Source organism: Sorex fumeus, unplaced genomic scaffold (assembly GCF_029834395.1).
Source record: "Sorex fumeus unplaced genomic scaffold, SorFum_2.1 ptg000028l, whole genome shotgun sequence".
Lineage (NCBI taxonomy): Eukaryota > Metazoa > Chordata > Mammalia > Eulipotyphla > Soricidae > Sorex > Sorex fumeus.
Genome location: NW_026606085.1, coordinates 13,548,740 through 13,573,668, shown reverse-complemented (window position 1 = coordinate 13,573,668; position 24,929 = coordinate 13,548,740). Strand labels below are relative to the sequence as shown.

The following is a 24,929-nucleotide window of genomic DNA, read 5'->3' as shown; positions in this document are numbered from 1 at the left end:
GTGTATAGCAGGACATCTGTCTTGTTAGAAACACAGTCCCACAGTATCTTTAGGGATGCTTTCACTGATGGATAAGAAATGATAAGAATTAGTTTTTTTTTTTTGATTTTTGGGTCACACCTGGCAATGCTCAGGGGTTGCTCCTGGCTCTGCACTCAGGAATTACTCCTGGCAGTGCTTGGGGGACCATATGGGATGCTGGGAATTGAACCCCAGTCCTCCGCGTGCAAGGCAAATGCCCTACCCGCTGTGCTATTGCTCCAGCCCCAAGAACTAGTATTTTTAAAGCTGGTTGCAAACTTTAGGGTCCAGTGAAATCCTTTCAAAAGTCACAGGAAGTTGTCCACTAGGAGCCACTCCTTTGCTCCTGGAGGTACTTACAGATGCTAAATTCCATGAATATCTCTAAAAGGGGTCTTCCCACTAACAGCTATTTTAGAGTGAAACTTAATGAACCGAGTTATTGCTTACTGTAAAACACCTAGCAGTTTTTATTTATTGCATAGCAGAGTGTATAACTAGTGTAATACAGATAATGTAGTAAAGGCAGTATTTTGAAAGGAAGGCATACAACTTATCTATATAACCAATAACATCATATATCTATATCTGTGTATATCTATACTTTAGCAAATTTCTTTAGTAAGATTGTTACTATTAATAGTAAAGTAAAAGATTTCCTCTTTCTTGATGCTGACTACAGTGTTGTCTAAAATACAAATTTTCAAATAACTGTTAAACATTTCTCCGCAAGGGAAATGTTTCACAGTTGTTTTGGATTGCCAAGAGTAGCGGCGTAGAAACGAAAAGGCTGTTCCTTGGAAGTAGCGTGACCTCATTGCGCATGTGCAGACTCAGGACAACTATCTCGGCATGGGGTGAGTTGAGAAGGTAGCAATTGCTTTCTTTTACTTCTATCCCACAGTGAAACTTAACAATTTCTTTAGAAGGAAAATTTGAAAAATAAGTATCAGTGTAAATAAAACTCAAGTTCTTTTCTTGCCCTGCTGTTAACTTGCAGTTCTATGTATCTGTACCCATTTGCTTTCCTTTCTGAATTTAGAATCTGTAAATGCTATGCAGCATGATAATACCCATATGCCTAGGGCCTCACTGGGCAACTGGAGAATTGATGTTAAATTACAATAAATTCGTAATTTGTGTGAATTTGGGTTGGGTTCCCTTCAATGTAGAAAGGTTGGTGGCAGTTCAGCCCTTTGTTTTTTATGATGCCAGGGCCAAACCCAGGGCTTCACACACAAAGAATAGGTGCTGTACCATCAAGCTCGATGCAGGGCCCTTCTGGCGCAGTGGCCTTACCATCTGACTGTGTTCCCAGCACTCAGGCTGAAGCCAAGTCTCTGTGACCAATAAAGAACCTTGAATGCCATTCACTGTCACACAGACAGGTGCCAGTCAGAACTGCAGTCATACCTTTGAACCCAAATAGGGATTTTCTGTGTTGAACCTGATTGCATTAATGCTTGTGGAGTAGGGATCAAACTCAGGGCCTCACGCATACCAGCCATGCACTGTATCCCAGAGCCACATCCCAGCCCCATGACTAAATTTGCTCTAAAGCCGATATGATTTTCCACCCTGTTGGCTTACCATATTCCTCCCCTTTTCTGAGACATTTACTCTGAAGCATTTTGATCAAAGAGCAAGTTAGTATATTTTTATACTAATAGAAGACTGCTAGCCAGTCTGCATTTTCCATTTAAACTGATTATTTTCCTTTTCTTAGTCTCATGTTGCCTAAAGAATCAGAACAGCCAAATCTGCGATAAATTTATGATGAGAGAAAATAATACATACAGTCTCACTGAATCCATGACTATTAACCTGAAGACCTGGTTAAAGTAATAGATTCTTGGGGCTAGAGGGATAGTACAGCAGGCAGGCTGCTGGTCTTGCGTGTAGCTGACCGGGGCTAGATCCCTGGCATCCTATGGTCCCCTGACTGCTGTGAGGAGCAATTTCTGAGTTCAGACTCAGAAGTAACAGCTGAGCACTGCTGGTGTGCCCTCTGCCACTCCCCCCAGCAGAAAAAAAGATAGATTCTTTAGGAAATCTTGTACCAAACAAGCAAGACAGGTTTCAAAGACACTGTTAGTGAGGGTAAGCTATCTGGGGCTTGTGCTGAAGACTGCAATTATTTTGCATTTGCTTCTACAAACAAAACCATTCTATAGAAGGTACTTATCAGCCCACGTCTGCATGGCTTGCCTCTTTTGAAACAAAAGACCCCAGATGAATAAATTAAATTTCAGGAACCTCCTGCTGAACCCTGTAGAGGCTGAGGACTGAGCAATCTGGGGGATAGGGTAAGGTGAATATTGGTCAGCCTTCAGGGCCTTTGCAATGTTCTCAGAGATGGACCAAATGACTGGTTTTGGCATGCAGGGGCCAGCATGCTCAGGAAATTGTGGCATGCAGAAAACAAAGCGCATAAACAAACTCTCCTTCCAGGAAGCTGAGTTTGACAACTGCCTCATTAACAAGATCCAGGGAAGGACAGGAAAGGAGGGGGAAGCCAAGAGCTGATTTTTATCCAGTTCTGGACAGATGAGGCCCTTCAGTTTCTCCCAAACAATCCGTGTAGTGTGGATTTGACAAAGTGGCACATTTAAGCGGGAACTCTCTTGCCATCAATGGAAGTCAGGCGCACCCGCCTCAGAGGCCAAATCCAGTCCCTGGAACTTGACTTTATCAGTACACACAAGACAGAGGCCAAGGCAGCTACATCCACAGAGAATTAATTAAGAACAAAACTAGCATCCAGTGAATGCAATCAATAGTCTGAACACTGATCCACATACCAACTACCTTTGCTGCCTCCTCTTCCTAGAAATGTCTTATAAGTATTTTATACTAAAGTGCTCTATAAATATGACTTTATTAGAGATTTATTTGCTGCTTGCTTCATTGAAACTATATTTCTCATACTGCCTCATACAAAATGATACAAACAACCTAGTGCCAGTTGCAGTTTTAATGGGCGAGATCTTTTTATGAGCAGAATTTTACCAAGCGTAATTGATTAGTTTGACTTTCTCCTTACACATTTCTTTAATTTCTTATGGGAGAAAATAAACATGACTTTATTTAATAATTGTTGAAGTCCACACCCAAGCTGTCCTCACTGGATAGCTTCATTTGATCTCCTTTGAAAATTGTTCCTTTTGAACATACCACGTACCTCCCTCACTCTTACAGTGTGGTTTGCAAACATAAATGACCTGATGCTGACTTAATACTACCTCTCCAGGATTATTATTGGGTTTTTATTGCTGTTTCCGCCTCCCCCTTAACCCTCCTACCCACACACATCCCAAAGCACACTGGAATTCCTTTTTTAAAACCAATGGGGGTGGGGATCATTATTTTCATCTTGCTTTAATTCCTGTTGGAAAAATATATAGGACTCATTACCTTCGTTTTTCAAAATCTTACCAGACACACCATTTCTCAATACCAGGTTCTTGGTTAAGTCTTGGTTCTTGGTTAAGTAAATACTGATTTCTTTCTTCTTCAGTCTATGCTCTGTCTGAATGTCTCCTGTGTGGCGGGACCCTGGGAGATCTGTCAGGGTTCACTCTTGACTTGGAATTGCTCTTAGCCCCAGCCAACCCATGGCAGCCTTTACTGCTTAAGGAAAATGGGGAATTCTGCCTTCTGGACACAAACATGTGAATTCTCTATGTCCAGGACCAAAAAGGTGAAAATGGCAGCTTTTAACCAACATTTCTTCAATAACAGAAGATTCATATTCAGCACAGGAGGATTATTATTCACATATGCAATTGCTTTGCTCATGAATCCTATTCAAGGATCCATGGGCAAACAATTTTGGACTATGTGAGTCTGCTTTTACAGATCTTACTTACACCACACTCCTTTTGAAACAGGTGAGAGTGTGATTGAGCAAGCACCGTAAACTCAGAGTTCAGCGTCCTTCTTATCACAACTGTCCTTGTAAGTAGATGTGATTTCAAAGTTAGCACCAGCACAACCTCAAGTTAGTCTAAAATAAAATAATGCCATAATAAGTGAATTGTTGAAATGGGGGAAAAGGTTGCTTAGAGGAGTTTGATTTCTTCTCACTCTTAAGCAGTAGGCATAATAATAATAATAATAATAATAATAATAATAATAATAATAAGTTGAATTATTGTCAACATAATAAAAGTGCAGATTTTAGTGGCCCCCCACCCCAAAGTGGAATATAGAAATATATGCCACCCGAGTTTTAGGCCCACTGGAAGCAGCTAGTGTTCAACCAGTTTGGTTTTTATATGGCCTTAAAAGATATATGTCAAGTAGGATTAATCGTTTTAAAATTGAAAAAAAATTACCTGATTGTTGACCCAAAAAATATGAAATGGAGAAAAGAAAACAAACAAACATACCATGTTCACACACACAAATCAAAAGAATTCTCTCAGGGCCATCAGGGAAGGTGGAATACTATAACAACATGTGTTCTAGTGTTATACTATTCCACCCACCTTAATGAAGACCCCTTGGGCGTTGCTACTCCATAGCCTTTCGAATCCAGATTGCCTCCCACTTTCATCGTGTCACAGGGCTTTCGCTGCTCAATGTATTCATTCATAGTGGACTCCAGCAGAAAGGCGAATTTGCCCTTGGATTTGCGGACACGAGCTACTCCCTCAGCTGTAGTCCTAGTGAACACTGACGGCTCTGCCGATCGCATGTAGGTCCACATCTTTTCATACACTGCTATTTTTGATCTCTGGAGGAAATCAAAATAAAATTAAATACAGGAAAGAAGAGAACAACATGTTAATATTGACTAAGCCAAGAGAAAGTCTTTCAGAACCCCTACATTGTCCTCTCACCCCATTTTCCCTTCTAACACTCTCTTCCAGTTAGAAAACTGCTGTTTCACACGATTTCAGGAAGTCATTGAGATTACAAATCTTTAAAAGTGACACCCATTGTCATAATGATCCTCCTTGAATCAACTACTTAAAAAAAACCCATACTTTTCACTGTACACTGTTACAAAAAGGGTTAAACACATAAAATCATCTTTTAGATCGTGTGCTGAGTAAACTTGAATAGATAAGACTTAATTTTAGTTTTGTGAAATTCCTTTGGATAATGAGATTGAATTATACAAATACAGAATTGTAATGTTATTTGATTTTTTAATTTTTTTCCATGCTCAAACAAAGAAGGAGAATAAGTCAAAGTAGTTTATGAACTGAATGTCCACAGCACAAGAATCAAACTCCTAGTTCAACCAAAATATTTTAGATAAATTATACAAATAATATCCAACATACATTCAATTGAAGAAAAAAGAGTGTTGTTTTTTCATTTTGTGTTTTAAGGAGTTAGTCATTCTAATCTCCAGATCCCAGATTATATATATCTTTTGTTTCTTTGGGCTTTAACTGCATTATTCTCAGTATTTTTTCCCCCCTAGCATCTATATTCACACTGGGGTTTTTCTATTCTCACATATATTTTTTAAAGTGAAAAAATATTGCAATTAATTTAAATGTTCCCCCCAAAACTATTTAATAGAGTAGAAAAATATGCATTCTGTTTAATGTTTGATAATATAAATGACAGACTTTAATGTGGTATCACTGAAGTTGTTCAATAATGAGATTCTGAGAATTTGCATCTGAATCCAAAGAAACAGTAACGGGTAATTCGTTTACACTATAACTGTTCTTGAGATTAGTCCTGGATAACATGTGCATTTATTCACATTGGTCATCTTTTGCTAATCAGAATATAGACTCAACCAAAAGCAACATTTTCAATAACCAGCGATATCCTGACTAGCAATTTTTAGGAATACATGTTTTGGGTCAGAACTAATTGTTTAGAACAAATAAAGGAATTAATAAAATTAGCATCACAATTTTTTGTTTCATGGGATAAGAAAATTAGCAGTTGATAAACCTGTAATATGGATCATACAGTGAGAGAATAAGATATAAGATGTTTCATGTTAGTATGGGCTGGAGCGATAGCACAGTGGGTAGGGTGTTTGCCTTGCAAGCGGCCAACATGGCCGACCCGAGTTCGATTCCTCCACCCCACACAGTACAGCCTGGCAAGCTCCCCGTCACGTATTCGATATGACAAACACAGTAATAACAGGTCTCATGATGGAGATCTTACTGGGCCCGCTCGAGAAAATCGACGAAGAACGGAGGAGAGTGACAGTGACATGTTAGTATATAGCACTGTAGTACTGTCCTGTTGTTCATCGATTTGCTCCAGTGGACACCAGCTACTGAGAGTATCTCGCCCGCAGGGCAAAGCCTGGCAAGCTTCCCGTGACGTATTTGATATGCCAAAAACAGTAACAAGTCTCACAATTTGCTGTGAGATGTTACTGGTTAGTATATATTCAAATGGTGATAAAAGTCAGGATGCGAAATACACATCCTAAAGTGCTTTCTGAGATATTTTTATGCTATCAACACTTGGAAAAACATTCCATGATACAGAGACTATGATATGTTTGTTTCGGTTCTCATAGATTACTTTGGCTATACCAATGAGTATGTTATTCCATGATAACGCTAGAGTTAAACTGTGAAGATTCTAAATGCTTCTAAGATAGAGGAGGGTCTCGATTTACAGACCCCAAACCTGGGCACACAAAGGGGTTGTGTTGCCAGTTCTCACGCCTTCCACCTGTCAGTAATGAGCACTGTGCCAGAGAACTTACTTCCTATTTTACAAGAATCCCAACCTCTAACATGTGTAAGTCCTCTGGATCCTCTGTTAAAGATTGTTCTTAAATATCTATTCTGATAATTTCAATTTAGAGACACACTGGTAAACAACATCCATTTGACATATATTATAAATGAATATTATTAGTATTACTTTAATTGGAATAAACAATTGTAAGTTAGAGAGTTACGCTAAGTTGAATAACAATTTTACAGGACCAGTCGATGTATTATTAAAGAAACAGGGAAGATCTAAATATTTAACAAAATGGAAAACTGCTTTTAGGTCTTAGTATTTATGAAGGTAAATTAATTATAGAATGTAACATAATTTTAAAGCAAATGATTTGCTTTTAAGAGAATAAAATGTCTTCAGGCTGTTCATATTTTATAGAAGCACATTCCTCTACTAGTAATGCAAGAAAAATTAGTGCTGCGTTTGTTTAAACATATTTACTAACATCTACTTTAACTACAAAGAAAGTAGAATAAATCTGTCAAAAATTCAGAAGAGAGAGGAATCAGCCTACTAATGCTAGATTTAGCTGGCTTTGTGTTTAATGTTAAATTCAGAAGTAGAGTGGAATGAGAAAAAAATGAAAGCAAATTTTTGGAAGATTTTTTAAAATAGTTTTCTGCCATGTAACATTTAGAAAATCTGACTCTGTTTTAAGGGGAATATGACTTACATATGTTCCTGGCAACAGTGTAGAAGGTAGGGAGGGACTCAAGGTGAAAGTTGCAAGTAACATCACTGTATCTGACCTGTGACAGCAAGAGAGTTTTCTGCCAACATATGAGGGGAAGCAAATCTTCTAACTTTCATGAGACAGGCTGAAATGAGAAATTGCTGCAGTCCCCGAATGTTTATACATATAATGATAATGGCATTTCTGAGTGCCTACAGTCTTCAACTGTGCTATTTACTTAAAAAAATTCAGGTTTTGGGAATAAATTTGGAAATAAGAAAAGGTAATAAAATGTAACTTTCTAAATTAGAGAACTCATCTCAGATTTCATTTCAACTTCATCAAACTCAATGCATGGGGAAGTACTTTAAAGCTCTAGTATTTAAAATAATTCTTAGAGTTTTAAATATAAACTGCCCACTTCACATCACACAGTTCCATAAATTCTGCTTTTAATAAACAATATATACAAATGTCATGCATTCTAGTTAGTATCTGCACTGGGATCAGGTGAATTGTCTCCCTCTTCTAGTGGTTTATGCAGCAAAATTAATGTTCTTTAAGGAGCTTATCCTTATCATCCCATATGGGATGCTGGGAATCAATGTGTTATTTGATAACATAAACTCTAAGGTAACTATCCATCTCTTCATGCATTCATGATTTCACTGATGACTGAAAATGGCACAGGATAAAGCCTTCACGAAAATAAGAATGTTTGTTTAAACCAGGTATATAGTAATAAAAAGTACTTGAGCAAGATTGTTGCTAAGTGAGAAGTACAGAGCCTCTATGTTTATGCTTAGTGAGGTGCCTAGAATAGTAACATAGCCAGGTTTCATTATGGGGGGAAAAAAACCAAAGCAATAGTTGAATTCAGATGTAGTTTTCCCACATGGCCTAATTTTCTTTCCGGTTGATTATAACTGCTACATTTTGTTCTGAATTTTGTACAGGTCAATGCCTCAGGCAGTTTAGTGGAGCTGATAGATGTACCTTTACTGTGTTCCAGGGAGAAAACATTTTTGACAAGTACAAAAATATACTTCGCATTGTGTTTCTTCAACCTGTCAGGCAAATGGTTTATTTAAACCAGGTCATCTTCTATGGGAGAGGAGGGAAAATGCAGGGGACGCAATGAATGAGATTTTTATCAAGGTGTGCTGCTAGGGAAAATTATTTCCTCGCTCCATTAGGATTTAGACTGTTCTGTAACAATAAATACCAATATTTATAAAAATCTTTCTATGTTAGGGCTGAACTGGGGTGGAGAGAAACAAGGACAGACTCGTATAGCTTGTACAGAAGGTTCTATAAATCTAGAAAGCAGCTTTCGTTAATCCTATATTTCTTATCAGTATGTTCTCTTATCTCTCTCCCCAGTTCTTAGAACTGGAACACATAAAAAAATTCTATAAAGATTAGAAATAAAACATTTCCAATGTGCTCGATGCCAAAGAGCATTAGAGTGAGTCATTTTTGAAAAGTTTCAGGGAATCAAAATTCCCCCCCACCCCCCCCAATCCCTCGCCCTTTGTCACTGAAGGTAAAATGAGGAACCTGCAAATGTCTGTTTCTTGTACATGGAAATTCAGTCTTTGTTTTAAAGTAAAATGCAAATGACAACGTTGATTTGTATTCTATTTTTTTTTTTTTGCTTTTTGGGTCACACCTGGCAATGCACAGGGGTTATTCCTGGCTCTGTGCTCAGGAATTACCCCCGGAGGTGCTCAGGGGTCCATATGGGATGCTGGGAATCGAACTCGGGTTGGCCGTGTGCAAGGCAAACGCCCTACCCGCTGTGCTATTGCTCTAGCCCCCGATTCGTATTCTATTTTGATTTCTATACATAATGGTTTCTAGGCAAAGTTACTAAATTTTACTGACTTACCTTTGGGTAGAAGTGATTAAAAACATCTCCAGAAGGGACTGGAATTAAACTAAAATGTGTTTTGTTTCTATTATTAAACTTTGGAGACTGGGATGCACTTGCAAAGTTAAGACATTCATTAGTTACAGTTTACCAAGAGACTACTGCTAATAAAATATATTGTGTTGACTCTTCTTTGCAATTTTAGAAAGCTGTGTCATGTAATTATAGCTTTATTATTAACTTGTGTATTTTGCATTGTATGTGCTAGAAATGCTCCAAGTTGTTGACAAGGACAGGGTTCAGAGTTTGATTTCTTTTTCAAACAACGTACAGTGATAGGCTTGACTGTTTTTTAGTGATCTGCTCCTGATTTAGGATTATGTTAACATCTGTAAATTATAAGGATACTGTAATAAATGCAGTATTGTTTTTAAGGAGAAATAACTTACTGAAATTCAAGTGTTAAAATTAAGGATGGTTTAAAAATATAACATTATGTTGTTTCAAAATTTCCAAACCAAGTGAGAAATCTTTCCATAGATACATTTAAGATGAAAATGTAATCTCTCAAAAATTATACATACCCATAGGATTTACTTTTTGTTTGTTTTGGGTCCCATCCAGCAGTAGTCCTGGCTCTGTCTTGATGGGGCTTGTGGTACCATATGAGGTGCCAGGGATGGAACTAGGTCAGCTCTGTACAAAGCAAGTGTCCTGTCCACTGCACCATCGCTCCTGCCTCGTAAAATTTACTTTTAAGGGCTCTCAATATTTTTACACAAAATTTGCTAAGTGAGGTATATATTGTCTTCTAAATGATTAAGTATTTAGTTTTAAAGAAATTAACATTAAATATAAAAGATCTCTTTATTACTTAGTTAAATATTTGTGAAAATGCCATTCTTACTGCTTTGTTTTTTTCCCAGTTGGGTCTCAGCTGAGAGTCTTCAGGATTTACACCTGGTACACCTGGCCCTATGTTCAGGGATCACTCCTGGCAAAGCTCAGACTGTATGGGGTGATGAGGCTCGAACCTGGGTGAGTTGCATGAAAGGCAAGCACCTCACCTGCCGCACTGCCTGTTCAGTCTCCATTTTTACTGTGTTTTAACTTGTTTCTGAAATCATAAGATAAATCCTATCTCTGATCGAACTTTACCAAGTGTTTATCTCCACATTTGAGTAGAACCAGAATAAAAGAACATTTGCTGATTAAGAAAAATAATCTGTATAATGAAACAAACAACAACAAAAAATACAAACTATCTACCATTTTGTTTAAATCAAACGGAATCTTCCTTCTATGTGGGATGTCGTTATAACAGGTGGACAATTTCCTTTCTCTGCAAAAGCAGAGAAAGAGGCACAAAGGAAACACTAATAGTGATTTACAAAGGTTTCTTGAACTAAATACTTCTGGGAGAAGGCAAATATGCTTCTTTGAAATTCATTATTTCAGAATAGATTGCGAGATGATATACAGCACAAGGGGAAGATAAATCACAATTAAGTCCTGGGTTTCAAATGCACCGCATTAAATGTATTCTTTTGTTTCTGTTTTTATTAAAGACTTGCTTTCATTTTGATGTGAGCTCCTAAGTATACATGAATATGATCTGCCCAGTTACCGTATCATTGTAGCATCATCAACACAGGAGTCTTCTGGATGAATTTTATCATGAAGTTGTGCATCCTGCCTTTTGGTTACTCATTTTCCTCAGGGGAGGCCCCTTTTACAACTTGGTTGAATCAATTAGCTTTGAAAACCAAAGTGATCATTAAATCTAAGTAGCAATATTAGCATTAAACGAAACAGTTACCACTGTCTTTATAGAACCTACAGAAACTAGAGCCTATTAATTATTGACAAGATTACTTAAATGTTAAGATTCTGAATGGCTAACATTCAGTTTTCACCCTTAACTTACTCTGAAGAATTCTTTTGTTGACCCCGAGTCCAGTGTTCCATAGGCAATTTCAGTCTGCTTAGCCAGGTCTTCCGCACTTTCTATGGGAGAGACCATTCTCTCGACCGTGAGAAAAGCAGCGAGGTTGGCAGTATAAGAGGAGATGATGATAAGTGTGAAGAACCACCAAACACCTCCAACAATACGACCTGAGAGGGATCTAAAGGCGAAGATAATGCATATTTTCATTTCTCTAAACCCATACAGAGAAAGAAATGAAGCACCATCAATTCACCATGTTTAAAAAAATAATTGCAAGTTTTCTTTTATTATCTGTTAATCAACTCAAGAATTACCAGTATTTCTTTATAACTTGACATCTTTTATGCTTACGTTCAATGTATAAATGGCACTGGGAATATGGGGGAATTTGATATTGTTTTATTGGCAGAAATGTGAGATACAATTCTTTTCCTTACACAAATCCGTCGATAACCCACCCCTCTTATATGCTAGCATCTCTGTAGTTGGGATGCAAGTCAGGATTGATAAGGTAGTATCATATCAAGTATTATGGTTAAATTGGGAGCACTATTTTTCTCTTGGTAATACGTGAGAATTTCTTATCAATGGTGACCTTAGATTTGATACAAATTGCTAGGTGTCTTCCTGAAAACACTTGTTTCTACCTTCAGTCAGATGAAGAGAGCCTATACTTCATAGTGTGCTGGACCAGATGAGGGTCAAGAATTGATCTGACAGTTCTCCACCACCACTGAAGAATTGATCTGACAGTTCTCCACCACCACTGATCCTTCCCACCCCTTAACCCCCGTCCCACCCTGCCTCTGTGGCAGGGCACTGGTGGAGGGATGGGTACTCGATCATTGTATAACTGGAACCCAAGCACAAAAATTTGTAAGTCTACAATTGTACCTCATGGTATTTTACTAATAAATATTTTAAAAAAATAAATAAATTAAAAAAGAATTTTAAAAATATTTTAAAAGAAGAATTGATCTGACAGCGATCACAGCAGAGGCAGTTTTTGCTCGCTAGTCCATTTTTGATCTCATTAGAGAATCATCTCTTAGAGCATCTTTACATACTGGCATACAAATGTACTCTTTTCATCATTTGACTATCGAGGGTGTGTGGATGGATATGAATTCAGAGAAAAAGTACAATAGGATATAAAAGAATTCAGGGCATATTCATAATTAGTTGAGGTCATCAGATTATCAAGAGTTCTTTTGAAAAATTGTTTTAAACCATTTTTTCGTATGAAGGGAACTTTCATATTTTCCATGGCATTTATAGCTATGGAAATGCTCCTGTCTTAACCATTATCACAAAGATGCACCAGTTGGTTTTGACTTAATATTTGCTTAAACTTCATTTTAAAAATTGTTAACTTGATTTTCTTTGGTTTTCCTTAGTCTCATTAATTAAAAGTTTTTGATTAAGAAACATGTATTAGTAGGATATAACTACAGTTTCCTAGTTCTTAATGACCACAAATTAGATTATGACCAAAATTTCTCTTATAAAGTTCATATATATCTTTAAAAATTTCCAGGTATTTTGGTACAATTAATTTTGGTATACAGTAATAACAAGTCTCACAATGTTACTGGGCCCACTTGAGCAATTTGATGAACAACGAGAGGACAGTGACAGTGACAGTGATAATTAATAAACAATTATTAAAATACTATTACTCCTATTTTTAGCTACTTTTTCTATGTAATCAATTTGGTATTTTTTTGGAAACAGATGATTGGTTACTTTTTGGGGGAGATATAACTAAATAATGTCTCAATTTCATAAAAGAGAGAGAGAGAGAGAGAGAGAGAGAGAGAGAGAAAGGGGCAAGAAGAAAGAGGGGAGAGAGAACAGAGAGAGGGAGGAGAGCCCTGGGTTTGATCCATGGCATCATATATGATTCCCTGAGCACAGACCCAGAATTAAGCTCTGAGCACAGTTGGGTGCTTGCCAACATTAAACAAACACAAAAATGAAAGAAAAGAAGTGAACCATGACTTTAGAGACACTGAAAAACATCTCTGTAAAACTGACATTTTGTTTTTACACTGCTAATATTTGCCTACATCTTAGTTTATATATTGTTATATAAAACAATTAAATCCAGTACCTACTATCCTGACAGGGTATAGACAACTCCAAGGCAAATAATATCCTTTAAGCTGCCTGATATGTAAGTTAAAAGGGCTGGGCCGAGAGCATAGCGGTAGGGCATTTGCTTTGCACGCGGGAGGCGTGGCATTCCTTCGCTCCTCTGGGAGAGCCCTGCAAGCTACCAAGAGTATCTCGCCCACACGGCAAAGCCTGGCAAGCTACCCGTGAAGTATTCAATATGCCAAACACAGTAACGTATCCAATATGCCAAACACAGTAACGTATTCAATATGCCAAACGTAGTAACAAGTCACACAATGGAGACGTTACTGGGCCCACTCGAGCAAATTGAAGAACAACGGGAGGACAGTGACAGTGACAGTGATATGTAAGTTAAACTCTTAATTCTTTTTGTTTTTGTCCACAGTTGGTGATGCTCAGGGCTCACTTCTGGCACTGTATCCAGGATCGCTTCTGGTTATTCTCAGGGGACCATCTACTGTGCTGGGATTGAATCGGGATTGATTGTGTTCCAGGAAAGCATCCAAAACATGTATCATCTCTCTGAGCCCCCAAACAAACTTTCAAAATAAAATTTCAAAATTTCGAAAACAAAATACCTCAACAATAGCTTTTGATTTTGAAAAAAAAGACAAAAATTAAAGGATATTCACATATACATATTGCTTCTTAGATACTAGTTTCAAGCTGTCAAATCACTGATAAAATATTTATAGTAAGTAATTTTTTAGAGTTCTGAGGGGTTGCATATGTTACTTTTCTAATATAAACATTAACCTTTACGAGAACCCATATTAAGTTGGAAAAGTTAATTATGTATGTTTTTAGATTAACTTTGGAAATAAAAGTTTTCCCCTATGTTTTAGGAAATACTCTGCTTTCAGGAAAACAGCCTGCAGGATTTGTTCTGCATAACACTTAAATTTTCTGGGTAATCGCCAAAGACTTAAGAGTCTTCTGACTAACCTGGGTGAAATGTCACATCCTTGTTGCATAAAAGCGCCCAGGGAGAACCAGAGGCTGTTAAAGATGCCAAATTCATTTGGAGGTTGGTCACTGGGTCCTTCCTTTCCATCTTCCGGCTCCTCCGTGTGCCACTCATAAGGACTGAACCTACTAACCAGGAACAAGACTACGCTGACACCGATGTAGGCAAAGACAATGCACATCCAAATCTCATAGGCCAGAGGGTCCAAGAAGGAAAACACTCCTGGTTTAGATTTCTGAGGCTTTTTGATCATGATAGATATGCCCAGACTCATGAAGGGTTTAGAGAAGTCAATGACTTCCTCTCGAACCAACGTGATCGTCAGAGGGGCAATGGCGATCTCTGCTTTCTGTAATAGAAAAGACACATGGAAACACATGGGTTAGTAGATTTTATGAAGCAGTTAACACTGGATCAACTCACTTTGAAAGCTAACTTGTTAAATGACTTATTCTATGTTTATACTCTTTACTTTTGGAATGTCAACAATGAATTAGAATAAGGTCAATGATAAATACAAAGATAAACAGCAGATTTGTTTCCATAAGACATCACTTACATTGCACAAAATATTTTTATTGATACTCATAGATAGGAGGAAGAGAAACAGAAAGAGAAGATAAAAGTAAAAATAACTGAAACTCAAATAAGTGTATTTGTTCTTAATGACCGAGAACTGTACAGAAAAGACAATAGTTTTTCTGTAAGGCTGAATTTCTGAATTTCTTGGCTTTCTGTTCTAGGCAGCCTTTTCTGTTTCATTTGGAATGTTGCCACTGATTCATTACTTGGACATCTCTTAATATTATGGATTTCAAATTTCAAATAGTTTTTTCCTTTTGTATTCCTTTCCAGTTATGAGAAAATCTACCACAGAGCCCACATTTGTAAGAGAAGAAACCCATTATTTGACAACATTTTCCAATTCAGTGCACACACAAAAATCTGGAAATTGGTAATTATTTCTTCTTATTCACACACTTTGATTTTTCCATTTTCATTCTGAGAAGGATTTTTGGAACAGTGAATTCAACTCTCAGATAATATGGTCATAAAATACCAGCTTGCTTTCATTCTGTAATTTTAAGCATTTTTCCTGAGCTAGTTCCCACATCTCTAAAACAAGAATGTTTGCTTTTTCTGTTTACTTCATTATATTACTGTAATTATTTAAAAAAGTATCTTAATATTAGTCAATGTTTATTGAGCGACTAAAGCTCACGCTTTGTCCATTAAATAATGCATGTCATCTTACCTCCAAAAGCAAATGAAATAAAGATTGGTGAAAAAAACCCTGTAAACTGTTACACAGTCTACACATGAAGAAGTTTTTGATGGTCTACTTTAAAAGGAAACTATTTGCTGTAAAAAGGGAATCTGACACATATGTTCTTACACTGAGGATGCATCTCTGACAATCACTCCTGTAAGTCCTTGAGTCATGGTTTAGGATGAAGTTTACAGCTTGGTTCTTTCACTGGTTTGTCCTTTCAAACATGACATTGTTTGATGTGTGTGTTGTGAAATTTTTTATGCATAACAAAGTACCATTAACAAGGTAAAAGCCTTAATAGGGAAAAAAAGGAAGAAAGTGAAGAGAAACCAAGGTGTCACCAACACAGAAACACCAGAAATACCAGAAAGCAGGAGCTGGACAAAGGTCTTGGTAAGATCACTTTAGGGGCTTGAGACTCGTGTTTTGGAAGAGGTAGATGAACAGCTAGATTACATCTGATTGCTTTTATGCTATCAGACAGTATTAAAGAAGCTAAGTGTGCCTTGTCCAGTTTCCAAAATGAAGTATGTAAATATCCTTTGCAGGAGCTTGGTAAGATGGATCCTTGAACACTGCTAAAGTGAGGCACGTGAACCAGCATTTTTACATACAACACTCGTGAGTCTTTGTGCTAATGGGCCAGGAAATGTGCACTGAGGAAGAGTTGCTTGGGTTAAACCATACTGGGACATAGACACAGACACAGATGCAAACACTACTGCACACAGAGAAGGCACTGCCACAGTAAACTGCACAAGACCAAGGAATGGATTTTGTGATGTTGAGGGCATGATGTGCAGAAAGAACCTGGAGTGGGTGTGGGATTCTAAGCTTCTTGGTCACCATCTGATGGCGTGCTGAGATCACAGGTGAGATTTCATGGGCAACCTATGTTGAGATACTCCTAACAGGAACAAAAAAAAATCTGCAAATAATGATACAAAAAATGTGATTCGTGGTTAATGATTTTACTATTTAGGAGACTATGTTGGCTGGAAATGGATTAAATGTCCCCTTGGGGCATTTTGTGTGTGCTTGCAGAGAGAAAAAAAGAAGATGAAACGATGAAAAAAAAAGGAAACACAGATTCACAGGTATCAGTATGGAAAACACCAAATCTGTGGGGAAATTTGAGTCTGGCAAGATTAATTTTTGGAAAAATGTAGGTGATGTGTCTGAGACTGGGGTATTTCAACCTGCTCAGATTGTCTCGTGAGATAATATATGAAAACGAATATTATTAACTCCTGTTATCTCAATGGGAACTGCCTAACTTCAGAATTTTCTGTTACCAGACATGCACTAATGGTACAAGCAATTCTAATCATACTTCTCTCTCTCTCTCTCTCTCTCTCTCTCTCTCTTTCCCTTTTTTTGGGTGGGGGTCACACTCAGCGATGGTCAGGGGTTACTCCTGACTCTGCACTCAGGAATTACTCCTGGCAGTGCTTGGGGGACCATATGTGACACCGAGGATTATCTGGGTCTGCCGCACTGCCTGCTGTACTATCGCTCCGGCCCCCATACTTCATTTCATTGCTGAATTGATATCCCAGTGAGATGTGATCAGATGCTTGAAAAGAGAATGAGCTGGCTTTGCCCAAAGAGGAGGGAGAGATAACTAACAAATGGCCTAGATTAGTTATCCCATCTGTAAATTGGTAATCTAAGTTTACATTTTTAGACAAATTTTGAAGGAAGAAAATGAAGTAAAGTAGTCCTAACAATCTGAGCAGTTTTGACATCTAAAATCTAAGACTGGTCTCATGGGAAGGGGGACAGTACTGGCTTCACCGAGGTCACGAGTTGCCCGCCATGAGCGGCTCTCTCGGCCACAGCCATGGCTCCAGAGGCAAAAACCAGAGCCCGACAGCTTGCAGCAGAAAAGTAGATGCACCATGCATTAAACTACGATGCCATGCCTCCCCAGGAGGGAAAGGGTATTGCTCCCTTCCGTGCTCCCCGCCCCCAGCAAGGTGGCTGCTGCCTCAGGGCTTATAGGAAAACCAGGTATGAGCCAGCGGTGACGGGGCAACTGCAGTCTCATGGAAAGGTGGGGCGGTACCGGCTCGTCCTTCATGCTCTACTGAGGTCACGAGTTGCCCCCCACGAGTGGCTCTCTGGCACAGCCATAACACCAGATGCACAGAAACCAGTCTCGTAATTATCTGGCTCTTTGCAGAAATCCAAAATCATTATATGACATTATATGATTCTCATACCAGCTATAGAAAACAAAGAATTTCACAATGCCTTTTCAGCAATTTTGATTGTTGAGGGGGGAATTTCTAAACAATAACGGTGCATCTTTTGTCAAAATAATTATTGTAATCATTGTAGAGAAGAGTTAAGTAGAAATCATCTGGCTCACAGGCATTGGGAGGGGTGGAAGGGGGTATATTGGGGTTCTTGGTGGTGAAAAATGAGTACTGGTGAAGGGAAAGGTGTTTGATCATTGTATGACTGAGACTTAAACCTGAAAGCTTTGTAACTTTTCCCACAGTGATTCAATAAATAAATATAAGAAGAAAAAATAAATAAAATTATGAAAAAAAAAATCTAAGACTGGGGCTCGAGTGATTGTCTTGCATGACACCAACCTGGGTTCGATCCCTGGCATCCCATAGGATCCCCTGAGCACCGCCAGGACTAATTCCTGAGTGCAGAGCCAGGAGTAACCCTTGAGCGTTGATGGATGTGACCCCCCCCTCCAAAAGAAAAATCTAAAGTTGACTCACTCTATCAAAGGTTTCAGATAGTTTCAAGGAACAGGCTTTAGTACTTGAAATGATAATGAACCCTATCTGTTAAGCACCTTTCCTTTTCAGAAACTGCATTCTTAAAAGATTTAGGGCAAGCTACCAATAGCAGTCCCTTGCAATGGAGAGAACTGATTGTTATTTAGCGTCAGTTTCCTATGGTTGCAGAGGTGATAGCCACTGTTCCAGGCAGTGTGGACATCACAGCTCCATGGTCTGAAAAGCAGGATGCAGAACAGGAATGAATAAGTTCTGCTTGAGGACTTACTACCTTCATTATTTTCTGGCGAAGGATGATTTCCTCTACGTCTTCCTTTCATGAGTTCTGTTTTTCTTTATTGAGGATTAGAGTGCTATTATATTGCTAATGAAGCAGAGAAACATTCAAACACAATATATACCTTTGTGAATGTAACTGTGCCTTAAAAAGATAGCACCAGATATTTAAAACTGGATATGTCCTGAAGTGAAAAGAAACTCCAGGTATATGTAAGTAAACTTTTCAATAAGTGGATATGCTTACCCCATAAACAAGTTCTCCTACCATCCCATTCCAGATTTTTGTGTCTGCATCCCTTGCTCCATATTTTCCGTCAGGAACAATGGCAATTTTATACTTGATACCAATATGTTTTGCAATTTCAGATGCCAAATCTACACAGTATCCTTCATATTTGTCATTTCCTTCAAACATTTCGTGATTTTTCTTGTACATAACATATGGGGATTCCTATAATGAGAGAGATAGAACTGTAAAGGAGAGATTATAAAACATTAAAAAAATCTTTTATGTAACTTCTCGATCTCAGAATCTGACTAAAGAATTATCTTTAGTGTTATATACACACTGAGTTTGTGGGGTTAGAAATGAGAAAAAAGAAGCAGAAGGCTATAGAAATATACAAAGACATAAATTGCTTTATCTTTAGTACTTAATAAAATTATTAAAATAATTTTTAACTCAGTGATTGTTACATACCTAGCACTGTGATTGTGATAGAAAAAAATTTTCACTAATAATTGGCCAGAGAAACATAAGCTGTCATCATTGTCAATGAGATGATTACTTCCAAAATATCTTATGAAATTAACTACTTAGGAGTCAGCTTTATGTAATGCACAAGACTGATTTAAGGGTACACATCTCCACATTTGGTGTCTGGGTTTGCCCCCTTTCAAAGAGGAGTTTGGTCATTTCTCTTTATCCTCTACTGCCTGTTTAGATGCCTCGGCTAAAGGACGCAAGCTAAAAGAAGATGCACAAATGTTGAAAACATTTTATTTATTGCATCTAATTTGCTTTCTTTAATTTACCCAATATTTTGGGCTCTGCTCCATAAATTTTTATTGTTTTAAAAATATGCCTCCAGTGAAGGCCGATAATTTCCCCTCACCGACTTCACAGACTTCAAGTGGTATTCCCATTGAGTTTTTGAAGCAAGTAAGAGAAAATAGGATGAGTGATTATTGTGAAAATCTTCATAAAGTGAAATCATTTACTGGCGACTAATAGTGACAATCACACAGTCTTCACTTCACATATGCATGTACACACACACACACACACACACACACACACACACACACACACACCCGCCTTTCCATCCCCCCAAGTAAACCATTTAAAGATCTTGAACTAAAGAGACATGCTTACAAAAAGGATTTGATTTTACAATTGGAACCCAGAGCCACCAACTAAAGAAAGGACTACCCAGGTAATCATGTAACACATGAAAAGTTCTTGATTATTTTTCAGGTTTTCTAGTTATTTTAGTCCAAAAGTCACCAGCATGAGTCATAAGATTATGGAGATCATGTGTTCATACTTTATAAAATTGTACTATTGCATTTATTTGGCAATATTCACAAGATTTTTTTTCTTTTCCTTGGCAAACTTCTAAGGGGAGTTGAACTTGCCTTTGATATTTTGAAAGTGATTTGTTTTGTAAATTATGATAGTCTATACTAATGTGATTTGATTTATTTATTTGTTTTGCTTTCGTTTGGGGGTCACACCTGGCAGTGCTCAGGGGTTACTCCTGGGTCTGCACTCAGGAATTACTCCTGACAGTGCTCAGGGGACCATATGGAATTCCAGTGATTGAACCTGGGTTGGCTGTGTGCAAGGCAAGTGCCCTACCTGCTGTACTATCACTTCAGGCCCATTATTCTAAATGCTTATAAATATAGAAAGTACTTTTGAGAACTTGAAGGTAGTTTTTATGAATTCAATATGAATGGTATAATACAGATTTTCTCATAAACATGACCTACATGTTGAGGATTGGACAATTGCCCAGGGTTCTCCTACATAATATCTTCTTAAATTCTGTCTGAGGCTCACCTGATCAAGTGACCATAAGCATCTCATTTCTTTGAATTTGATGAATAGTCTGGACTAGTGTAAAGAAAGTTCCCTTACTGGTTTACATAAATATTATCAAACAAGTTTTTCAAATAATAAAATTGGTTATGAAAAGTGGCGAGTTGCTAAATCCTAAATTATGCTTTAAGATATTAGTAATGATCAGCTAATCCTTCCATTCTCTTTTTTTCCTAACAAAAGTTAATTAAAATATGATCTCTTTTTCTCCTAACCAAAATTAATTAAAATAAAAACATACAGAAAAAAGTTACAAAGTTGTAAAATTCTTAGCATTCTATTTGAAATGGCAGTGCTGCTACTATTTGTAAGAATAATTATTACCACCAAAATACTAAAAAGTTTGCCAAAGGGGTAGAACTAAAATTCACCTTTGACATTACAGATAAAGATCAGTTAGTTTATCTTTGTAATGTGCCTGTCAAATTGGGATAGCTGGGTTTGGGGTGCAGAGGGAATATAGGAACACTGGCGGAGGAAAGTTGACACTGGTCGTGGGATTGGTGTTGAAATATTATATGCTAAAAATGCAACTATCAACTTTGTAACTCATTGTTCTTTAATAAAAAATAAAATAGAATACACATTATATGCACTCTATATGAATGATCTCACTCCAAAGATATTGCCCAGTATTCTTGTTTAAATAATGTGGAACAGTCCAAAAGATAATTTTGAATACTTGAAAAAAGAGAACAGTTTTCAAGGGTATGGACTATTTTAAATGCTTAGGAATTTTATTCCTCAATTATACATATAATTTTGGGGTCACACCTAGCCATGCACTGGGGTTACTCCTGGCTTGTGCACTCAGGAATCACTTCTGATGGTGCTCAGGGGATGATATGGGATGCTGGAAATCGAACCCGGGTTGGCCACATGCAAAGCAAATGCCCTACCTGCTGTGCTATCGCTCCAGCCTCACATATGGACTATATTAACTAATATGTAGATATTTCTCTAGCTAGCATTATCGTAAAGTTTACTGTATTTTCTACATGATATAGTGGACAATTTGCTTTATAAAAAGTTGCATTATAATTTTTTAATCAAATATTTATTAAGCATACACTGCATGCCAGACAGTTTCTTGAGAAGTGGGGGTTAAAAAATAAATAAAACTATGTCTCATGTTCTTAAGACTATTAAGTACTTTTAAATAAGGATAAAGGAGAAAGAGTGGTGGAGAAGAATAAAACAGAATTGTAAGAAGTAAAAAACTCTTATTTATGGAATGCTTTTTCAGTGTCAGGTGCAAGTTTAAGTCCTTTACTTGTGTATTTCATTTACTTTTCGCACTGACATGTTACGGTATACATTTCCTATCCTTCACATGGAAAATTTAAGGCTCAGGGAGGTTAGTCAAATTGTTCACTTTCACATAACTAGTAGAAGAGCTGAGCTTCTATCTTAACATACTTGGGAAAATTTGAGGCTATTATTGTCTATACCTCCAAATTACAACCACTTATGACTTCATATGATTTAACAAAAGAATGTTCAAGATTAAAAATATATTTTTCTGTCTCTAGAGAATAAAATTTTATATGAAATCTTGGGAGAACAATGTGGATACAATCTTTCCATGTCTCCTATTATCTTGTGCATCTGAAACTCTCCTGGTCTAATAATACTTATTAAATAGGAATATCATTACAAAGTAATATATTGGCATTTCTGATTTAGGTTTTCAGGAGGAATGTAAATATTAGTAAGTTTTCATCTCATCTGAAATGGTTATTTATGATATGTGAGTAAACATATATCTGAGTCAAATATGTTTTTCTATATGTATTACTATAAATATAATTCATTTTATCTAGAGTGCTATTTCATATTCTCAAATTGCATTTTGGACTTTAAGATGCCTGTCAGATTTTTGTTTTCCTGCCATCTCAATCCACGGAAGGCTAAAAAACCTTCAACTCACTGGAGAGGATCAGAGACAAGCTAGGTTCTGCTCAGTCAGTGGCACACACAATTACTGAAATGCAAATGAGTGGTGCCTGAGGTAACAAAGAAATAGATATCACACTCCAGAAGGGAGAGAAAAAGCTGTTTTTCTGGAACAAAAGATCCTTAAATTGCTCCATTTTATTTTGCTTTACTTCAAGTCAAATCTGATAAGCAGCCAATCCTCAATGTCCTGTCAGCATCCTTGTTACACCCACGTGTGACCACAGCTCTTCAAAAATTACATACTTGGGCAGCTTTAACATAAGTTTGGTAGACACTATGGGTGAAGAAAATACAAAATCTTTTAACATAATAAAAAGATTTTTTTAGTCAATCATTAACTGGAATTTCTGGGATACCTCTGATAAATACCATTAGGAAATTCCGGGTATTGAATGATGAATAAAAATGGAATGGCCAGAGAAAGGGAATGTAAATCATCATGCCCGCCTTAATGCTCTAACCTTCTGTCTTTGTTGCTCCTGGCTCTGCACTCAGGAATTACTCCTGCGTGGCTCAGGGGACCATATGGTGTGCCAGGGAATTAAACCTGGGTTGGTCACGTGCAAGGCAAACTCCCTATCCACTGTCTAATCACTTTGGCCCCTGTTTCTACAATATCTGTAATGGATAGTATTCTGTATCTGCCATGCTATTTCAGAAACGAGATCACTGTCTACAGTTAAAACATTTGTGAAATTGCTTCTGTAAATGAAATGAAAATGTTCTCAATTAATAAACATTAATTTTCTCACTACAATGTTTTTGGATTATTTTATGAGCAAAAATAAAACTATTGGAACAAAGATGTCTATAAAGATCTTAAGACTGTATATATGTCACAAATATATTCAAAATGATTAATGTTGAAAACAGTTAAAATAGTAAAATTAGTAGTATCAATAAAACTTAATTGCTATGTGGACATTTGTTTCTTTCCTTAATTGATTAAGAATCTTGTAATTAATCACTAAGAATCTTAATTGACGCTGGTCATTTATCCTATGGGTAAAATCCTTTAAGGTAGAAATTAAAGTGCTATTGAAAGCAGAAAAAAATGTAATGACTGCAAATTTAATGACTGCATAATATTAAGTTTTTTCAAAATTCCTAAGTAAAGTAAGTAAAGGCCCTCCAGTCGTTCATCGATTTGCTCGAACGGGCCCAGTAACGTCTCCATTGGAGACTTTATTGTTACTGTGTCTGGCATATCGAATACGTCACGGGGAGCTTGCCAGGCTCTGCCGTGCGGGCGAGATACTCTCGGTAGCTTGCCGGGCTCTCCGAGAGGGGTGGAGGAATCGAACTCGGGTCGGCCATGTGGGCTGCGTGCAAGGCAAACGCCCTACCGTAAAAACTAAGTTATAAGACCTCCAGACAGAATATTGGGGGAAATGACTATTTAGTATAAAGAAAAAAATTGGAATTTTCTTCATGTATATATAAAATATATGTATCTTGGTATTTTATCATATCTGAACTTGTATCTATATAGTGTGTGTCTAAAAATTCTAAAAAAAATAGAAAACATACCAAAACAATTATGAAAATCAAATTCTGGGAAGTTCGAGTGTGATAAGTAAAACTGCATTTGAGTGTGTAACATAATTCTAAAGCTGTAATGAGTAAGTCTAGATTCATGAAAGTTTTCTAAGGTAAAGGTAAAGGCCCTCCTGTTGATCGTCGATTTGCTCGAGCGGGCCCAGTAACGTCTCCATTGGAGACTTTGTTGTTACTGTGTCTGGCATATCGAATACTCTCGGTAGCTTGCCGGGCTCTCCGAGAGGGGCGGAGGAATCGAACTCGGGTCGACCATGTTGGCCGCTTGTAAGGCGAATGCCCTACCGCTGTGCTATCGCTCCAGCCCAAAGTTTTCTAAGGGACTGATATGTTCAAATAATGGTAAGAAATAGCTTTCTAAGATGAACACCATAAAATAATTATTATTTAACTTCAGTAGGAAGTTAAATGACAATTCAGCACCTGACTGAAATATCACTGCATTATCTTTTCCCTTTCCAGAGTGTTCAGCAAAGAAAGATGAGAGACTATAGAGGAAAGGGATCAAACTTTCTTTGTCCAAGACCTACTACTTCTTTTCAAATCACCTGGCACAGATGTGCTTCCTTACATAGGTTACAGAAATTATTTTGAATGTAAACAATTGAGTCAGTTTGGTCACAAGTTTTGTGAATTTTATAGCTTTAG

The 24,929-nt window shown here is 37.3% G+C and overlaps 1 protein-coding gene across 7 annotated transcripts in view; it reads right to left on the bottom strand.

Annotated features, from left to right (window-relative positions):
• The window catches only part of GRIA4 (glutamate ionotropic receptor AMPA type subunit 4), a 339,539-nt gene that overhangs the window by 38,653 nt on the left and 275,957 nt on the right, over nucleotides 1-24,929 (bottom strand). For all 7 annotated transcript variants that reach the window (XR_008792568.1, XM_056115207.1, XM_056115203.1 and 4 more), the window contains exons 11-14: nucleotides 18,906-19,112; nucleotides 14,326-14,696; nucleotides 11,221-11,419; nucleotides 4,512-4,759 (exon numbers count right to left, since the gene is read on the bottom strand). Coding sequence is in view for 6 of the 7 variants with exons in the window: in XM_056115207.1 (XP_055971182.1) it covers nucleotides 4,512-4,759; nucleotides 11,221-11,419; nucleotides 14,326-14,696; nucleotides 18,906-19,112 (1,025 nt within the window). In the remaining variant the exon portion in view is untranslated. The remainder of the gene's footprint in view (nucleotides 1-4,511; nucleotides 4,760-11,220; nucleotides 11,420-14,325; nucleotides 14,697-18,905; nucleotides 19,113-24,929) is intronic.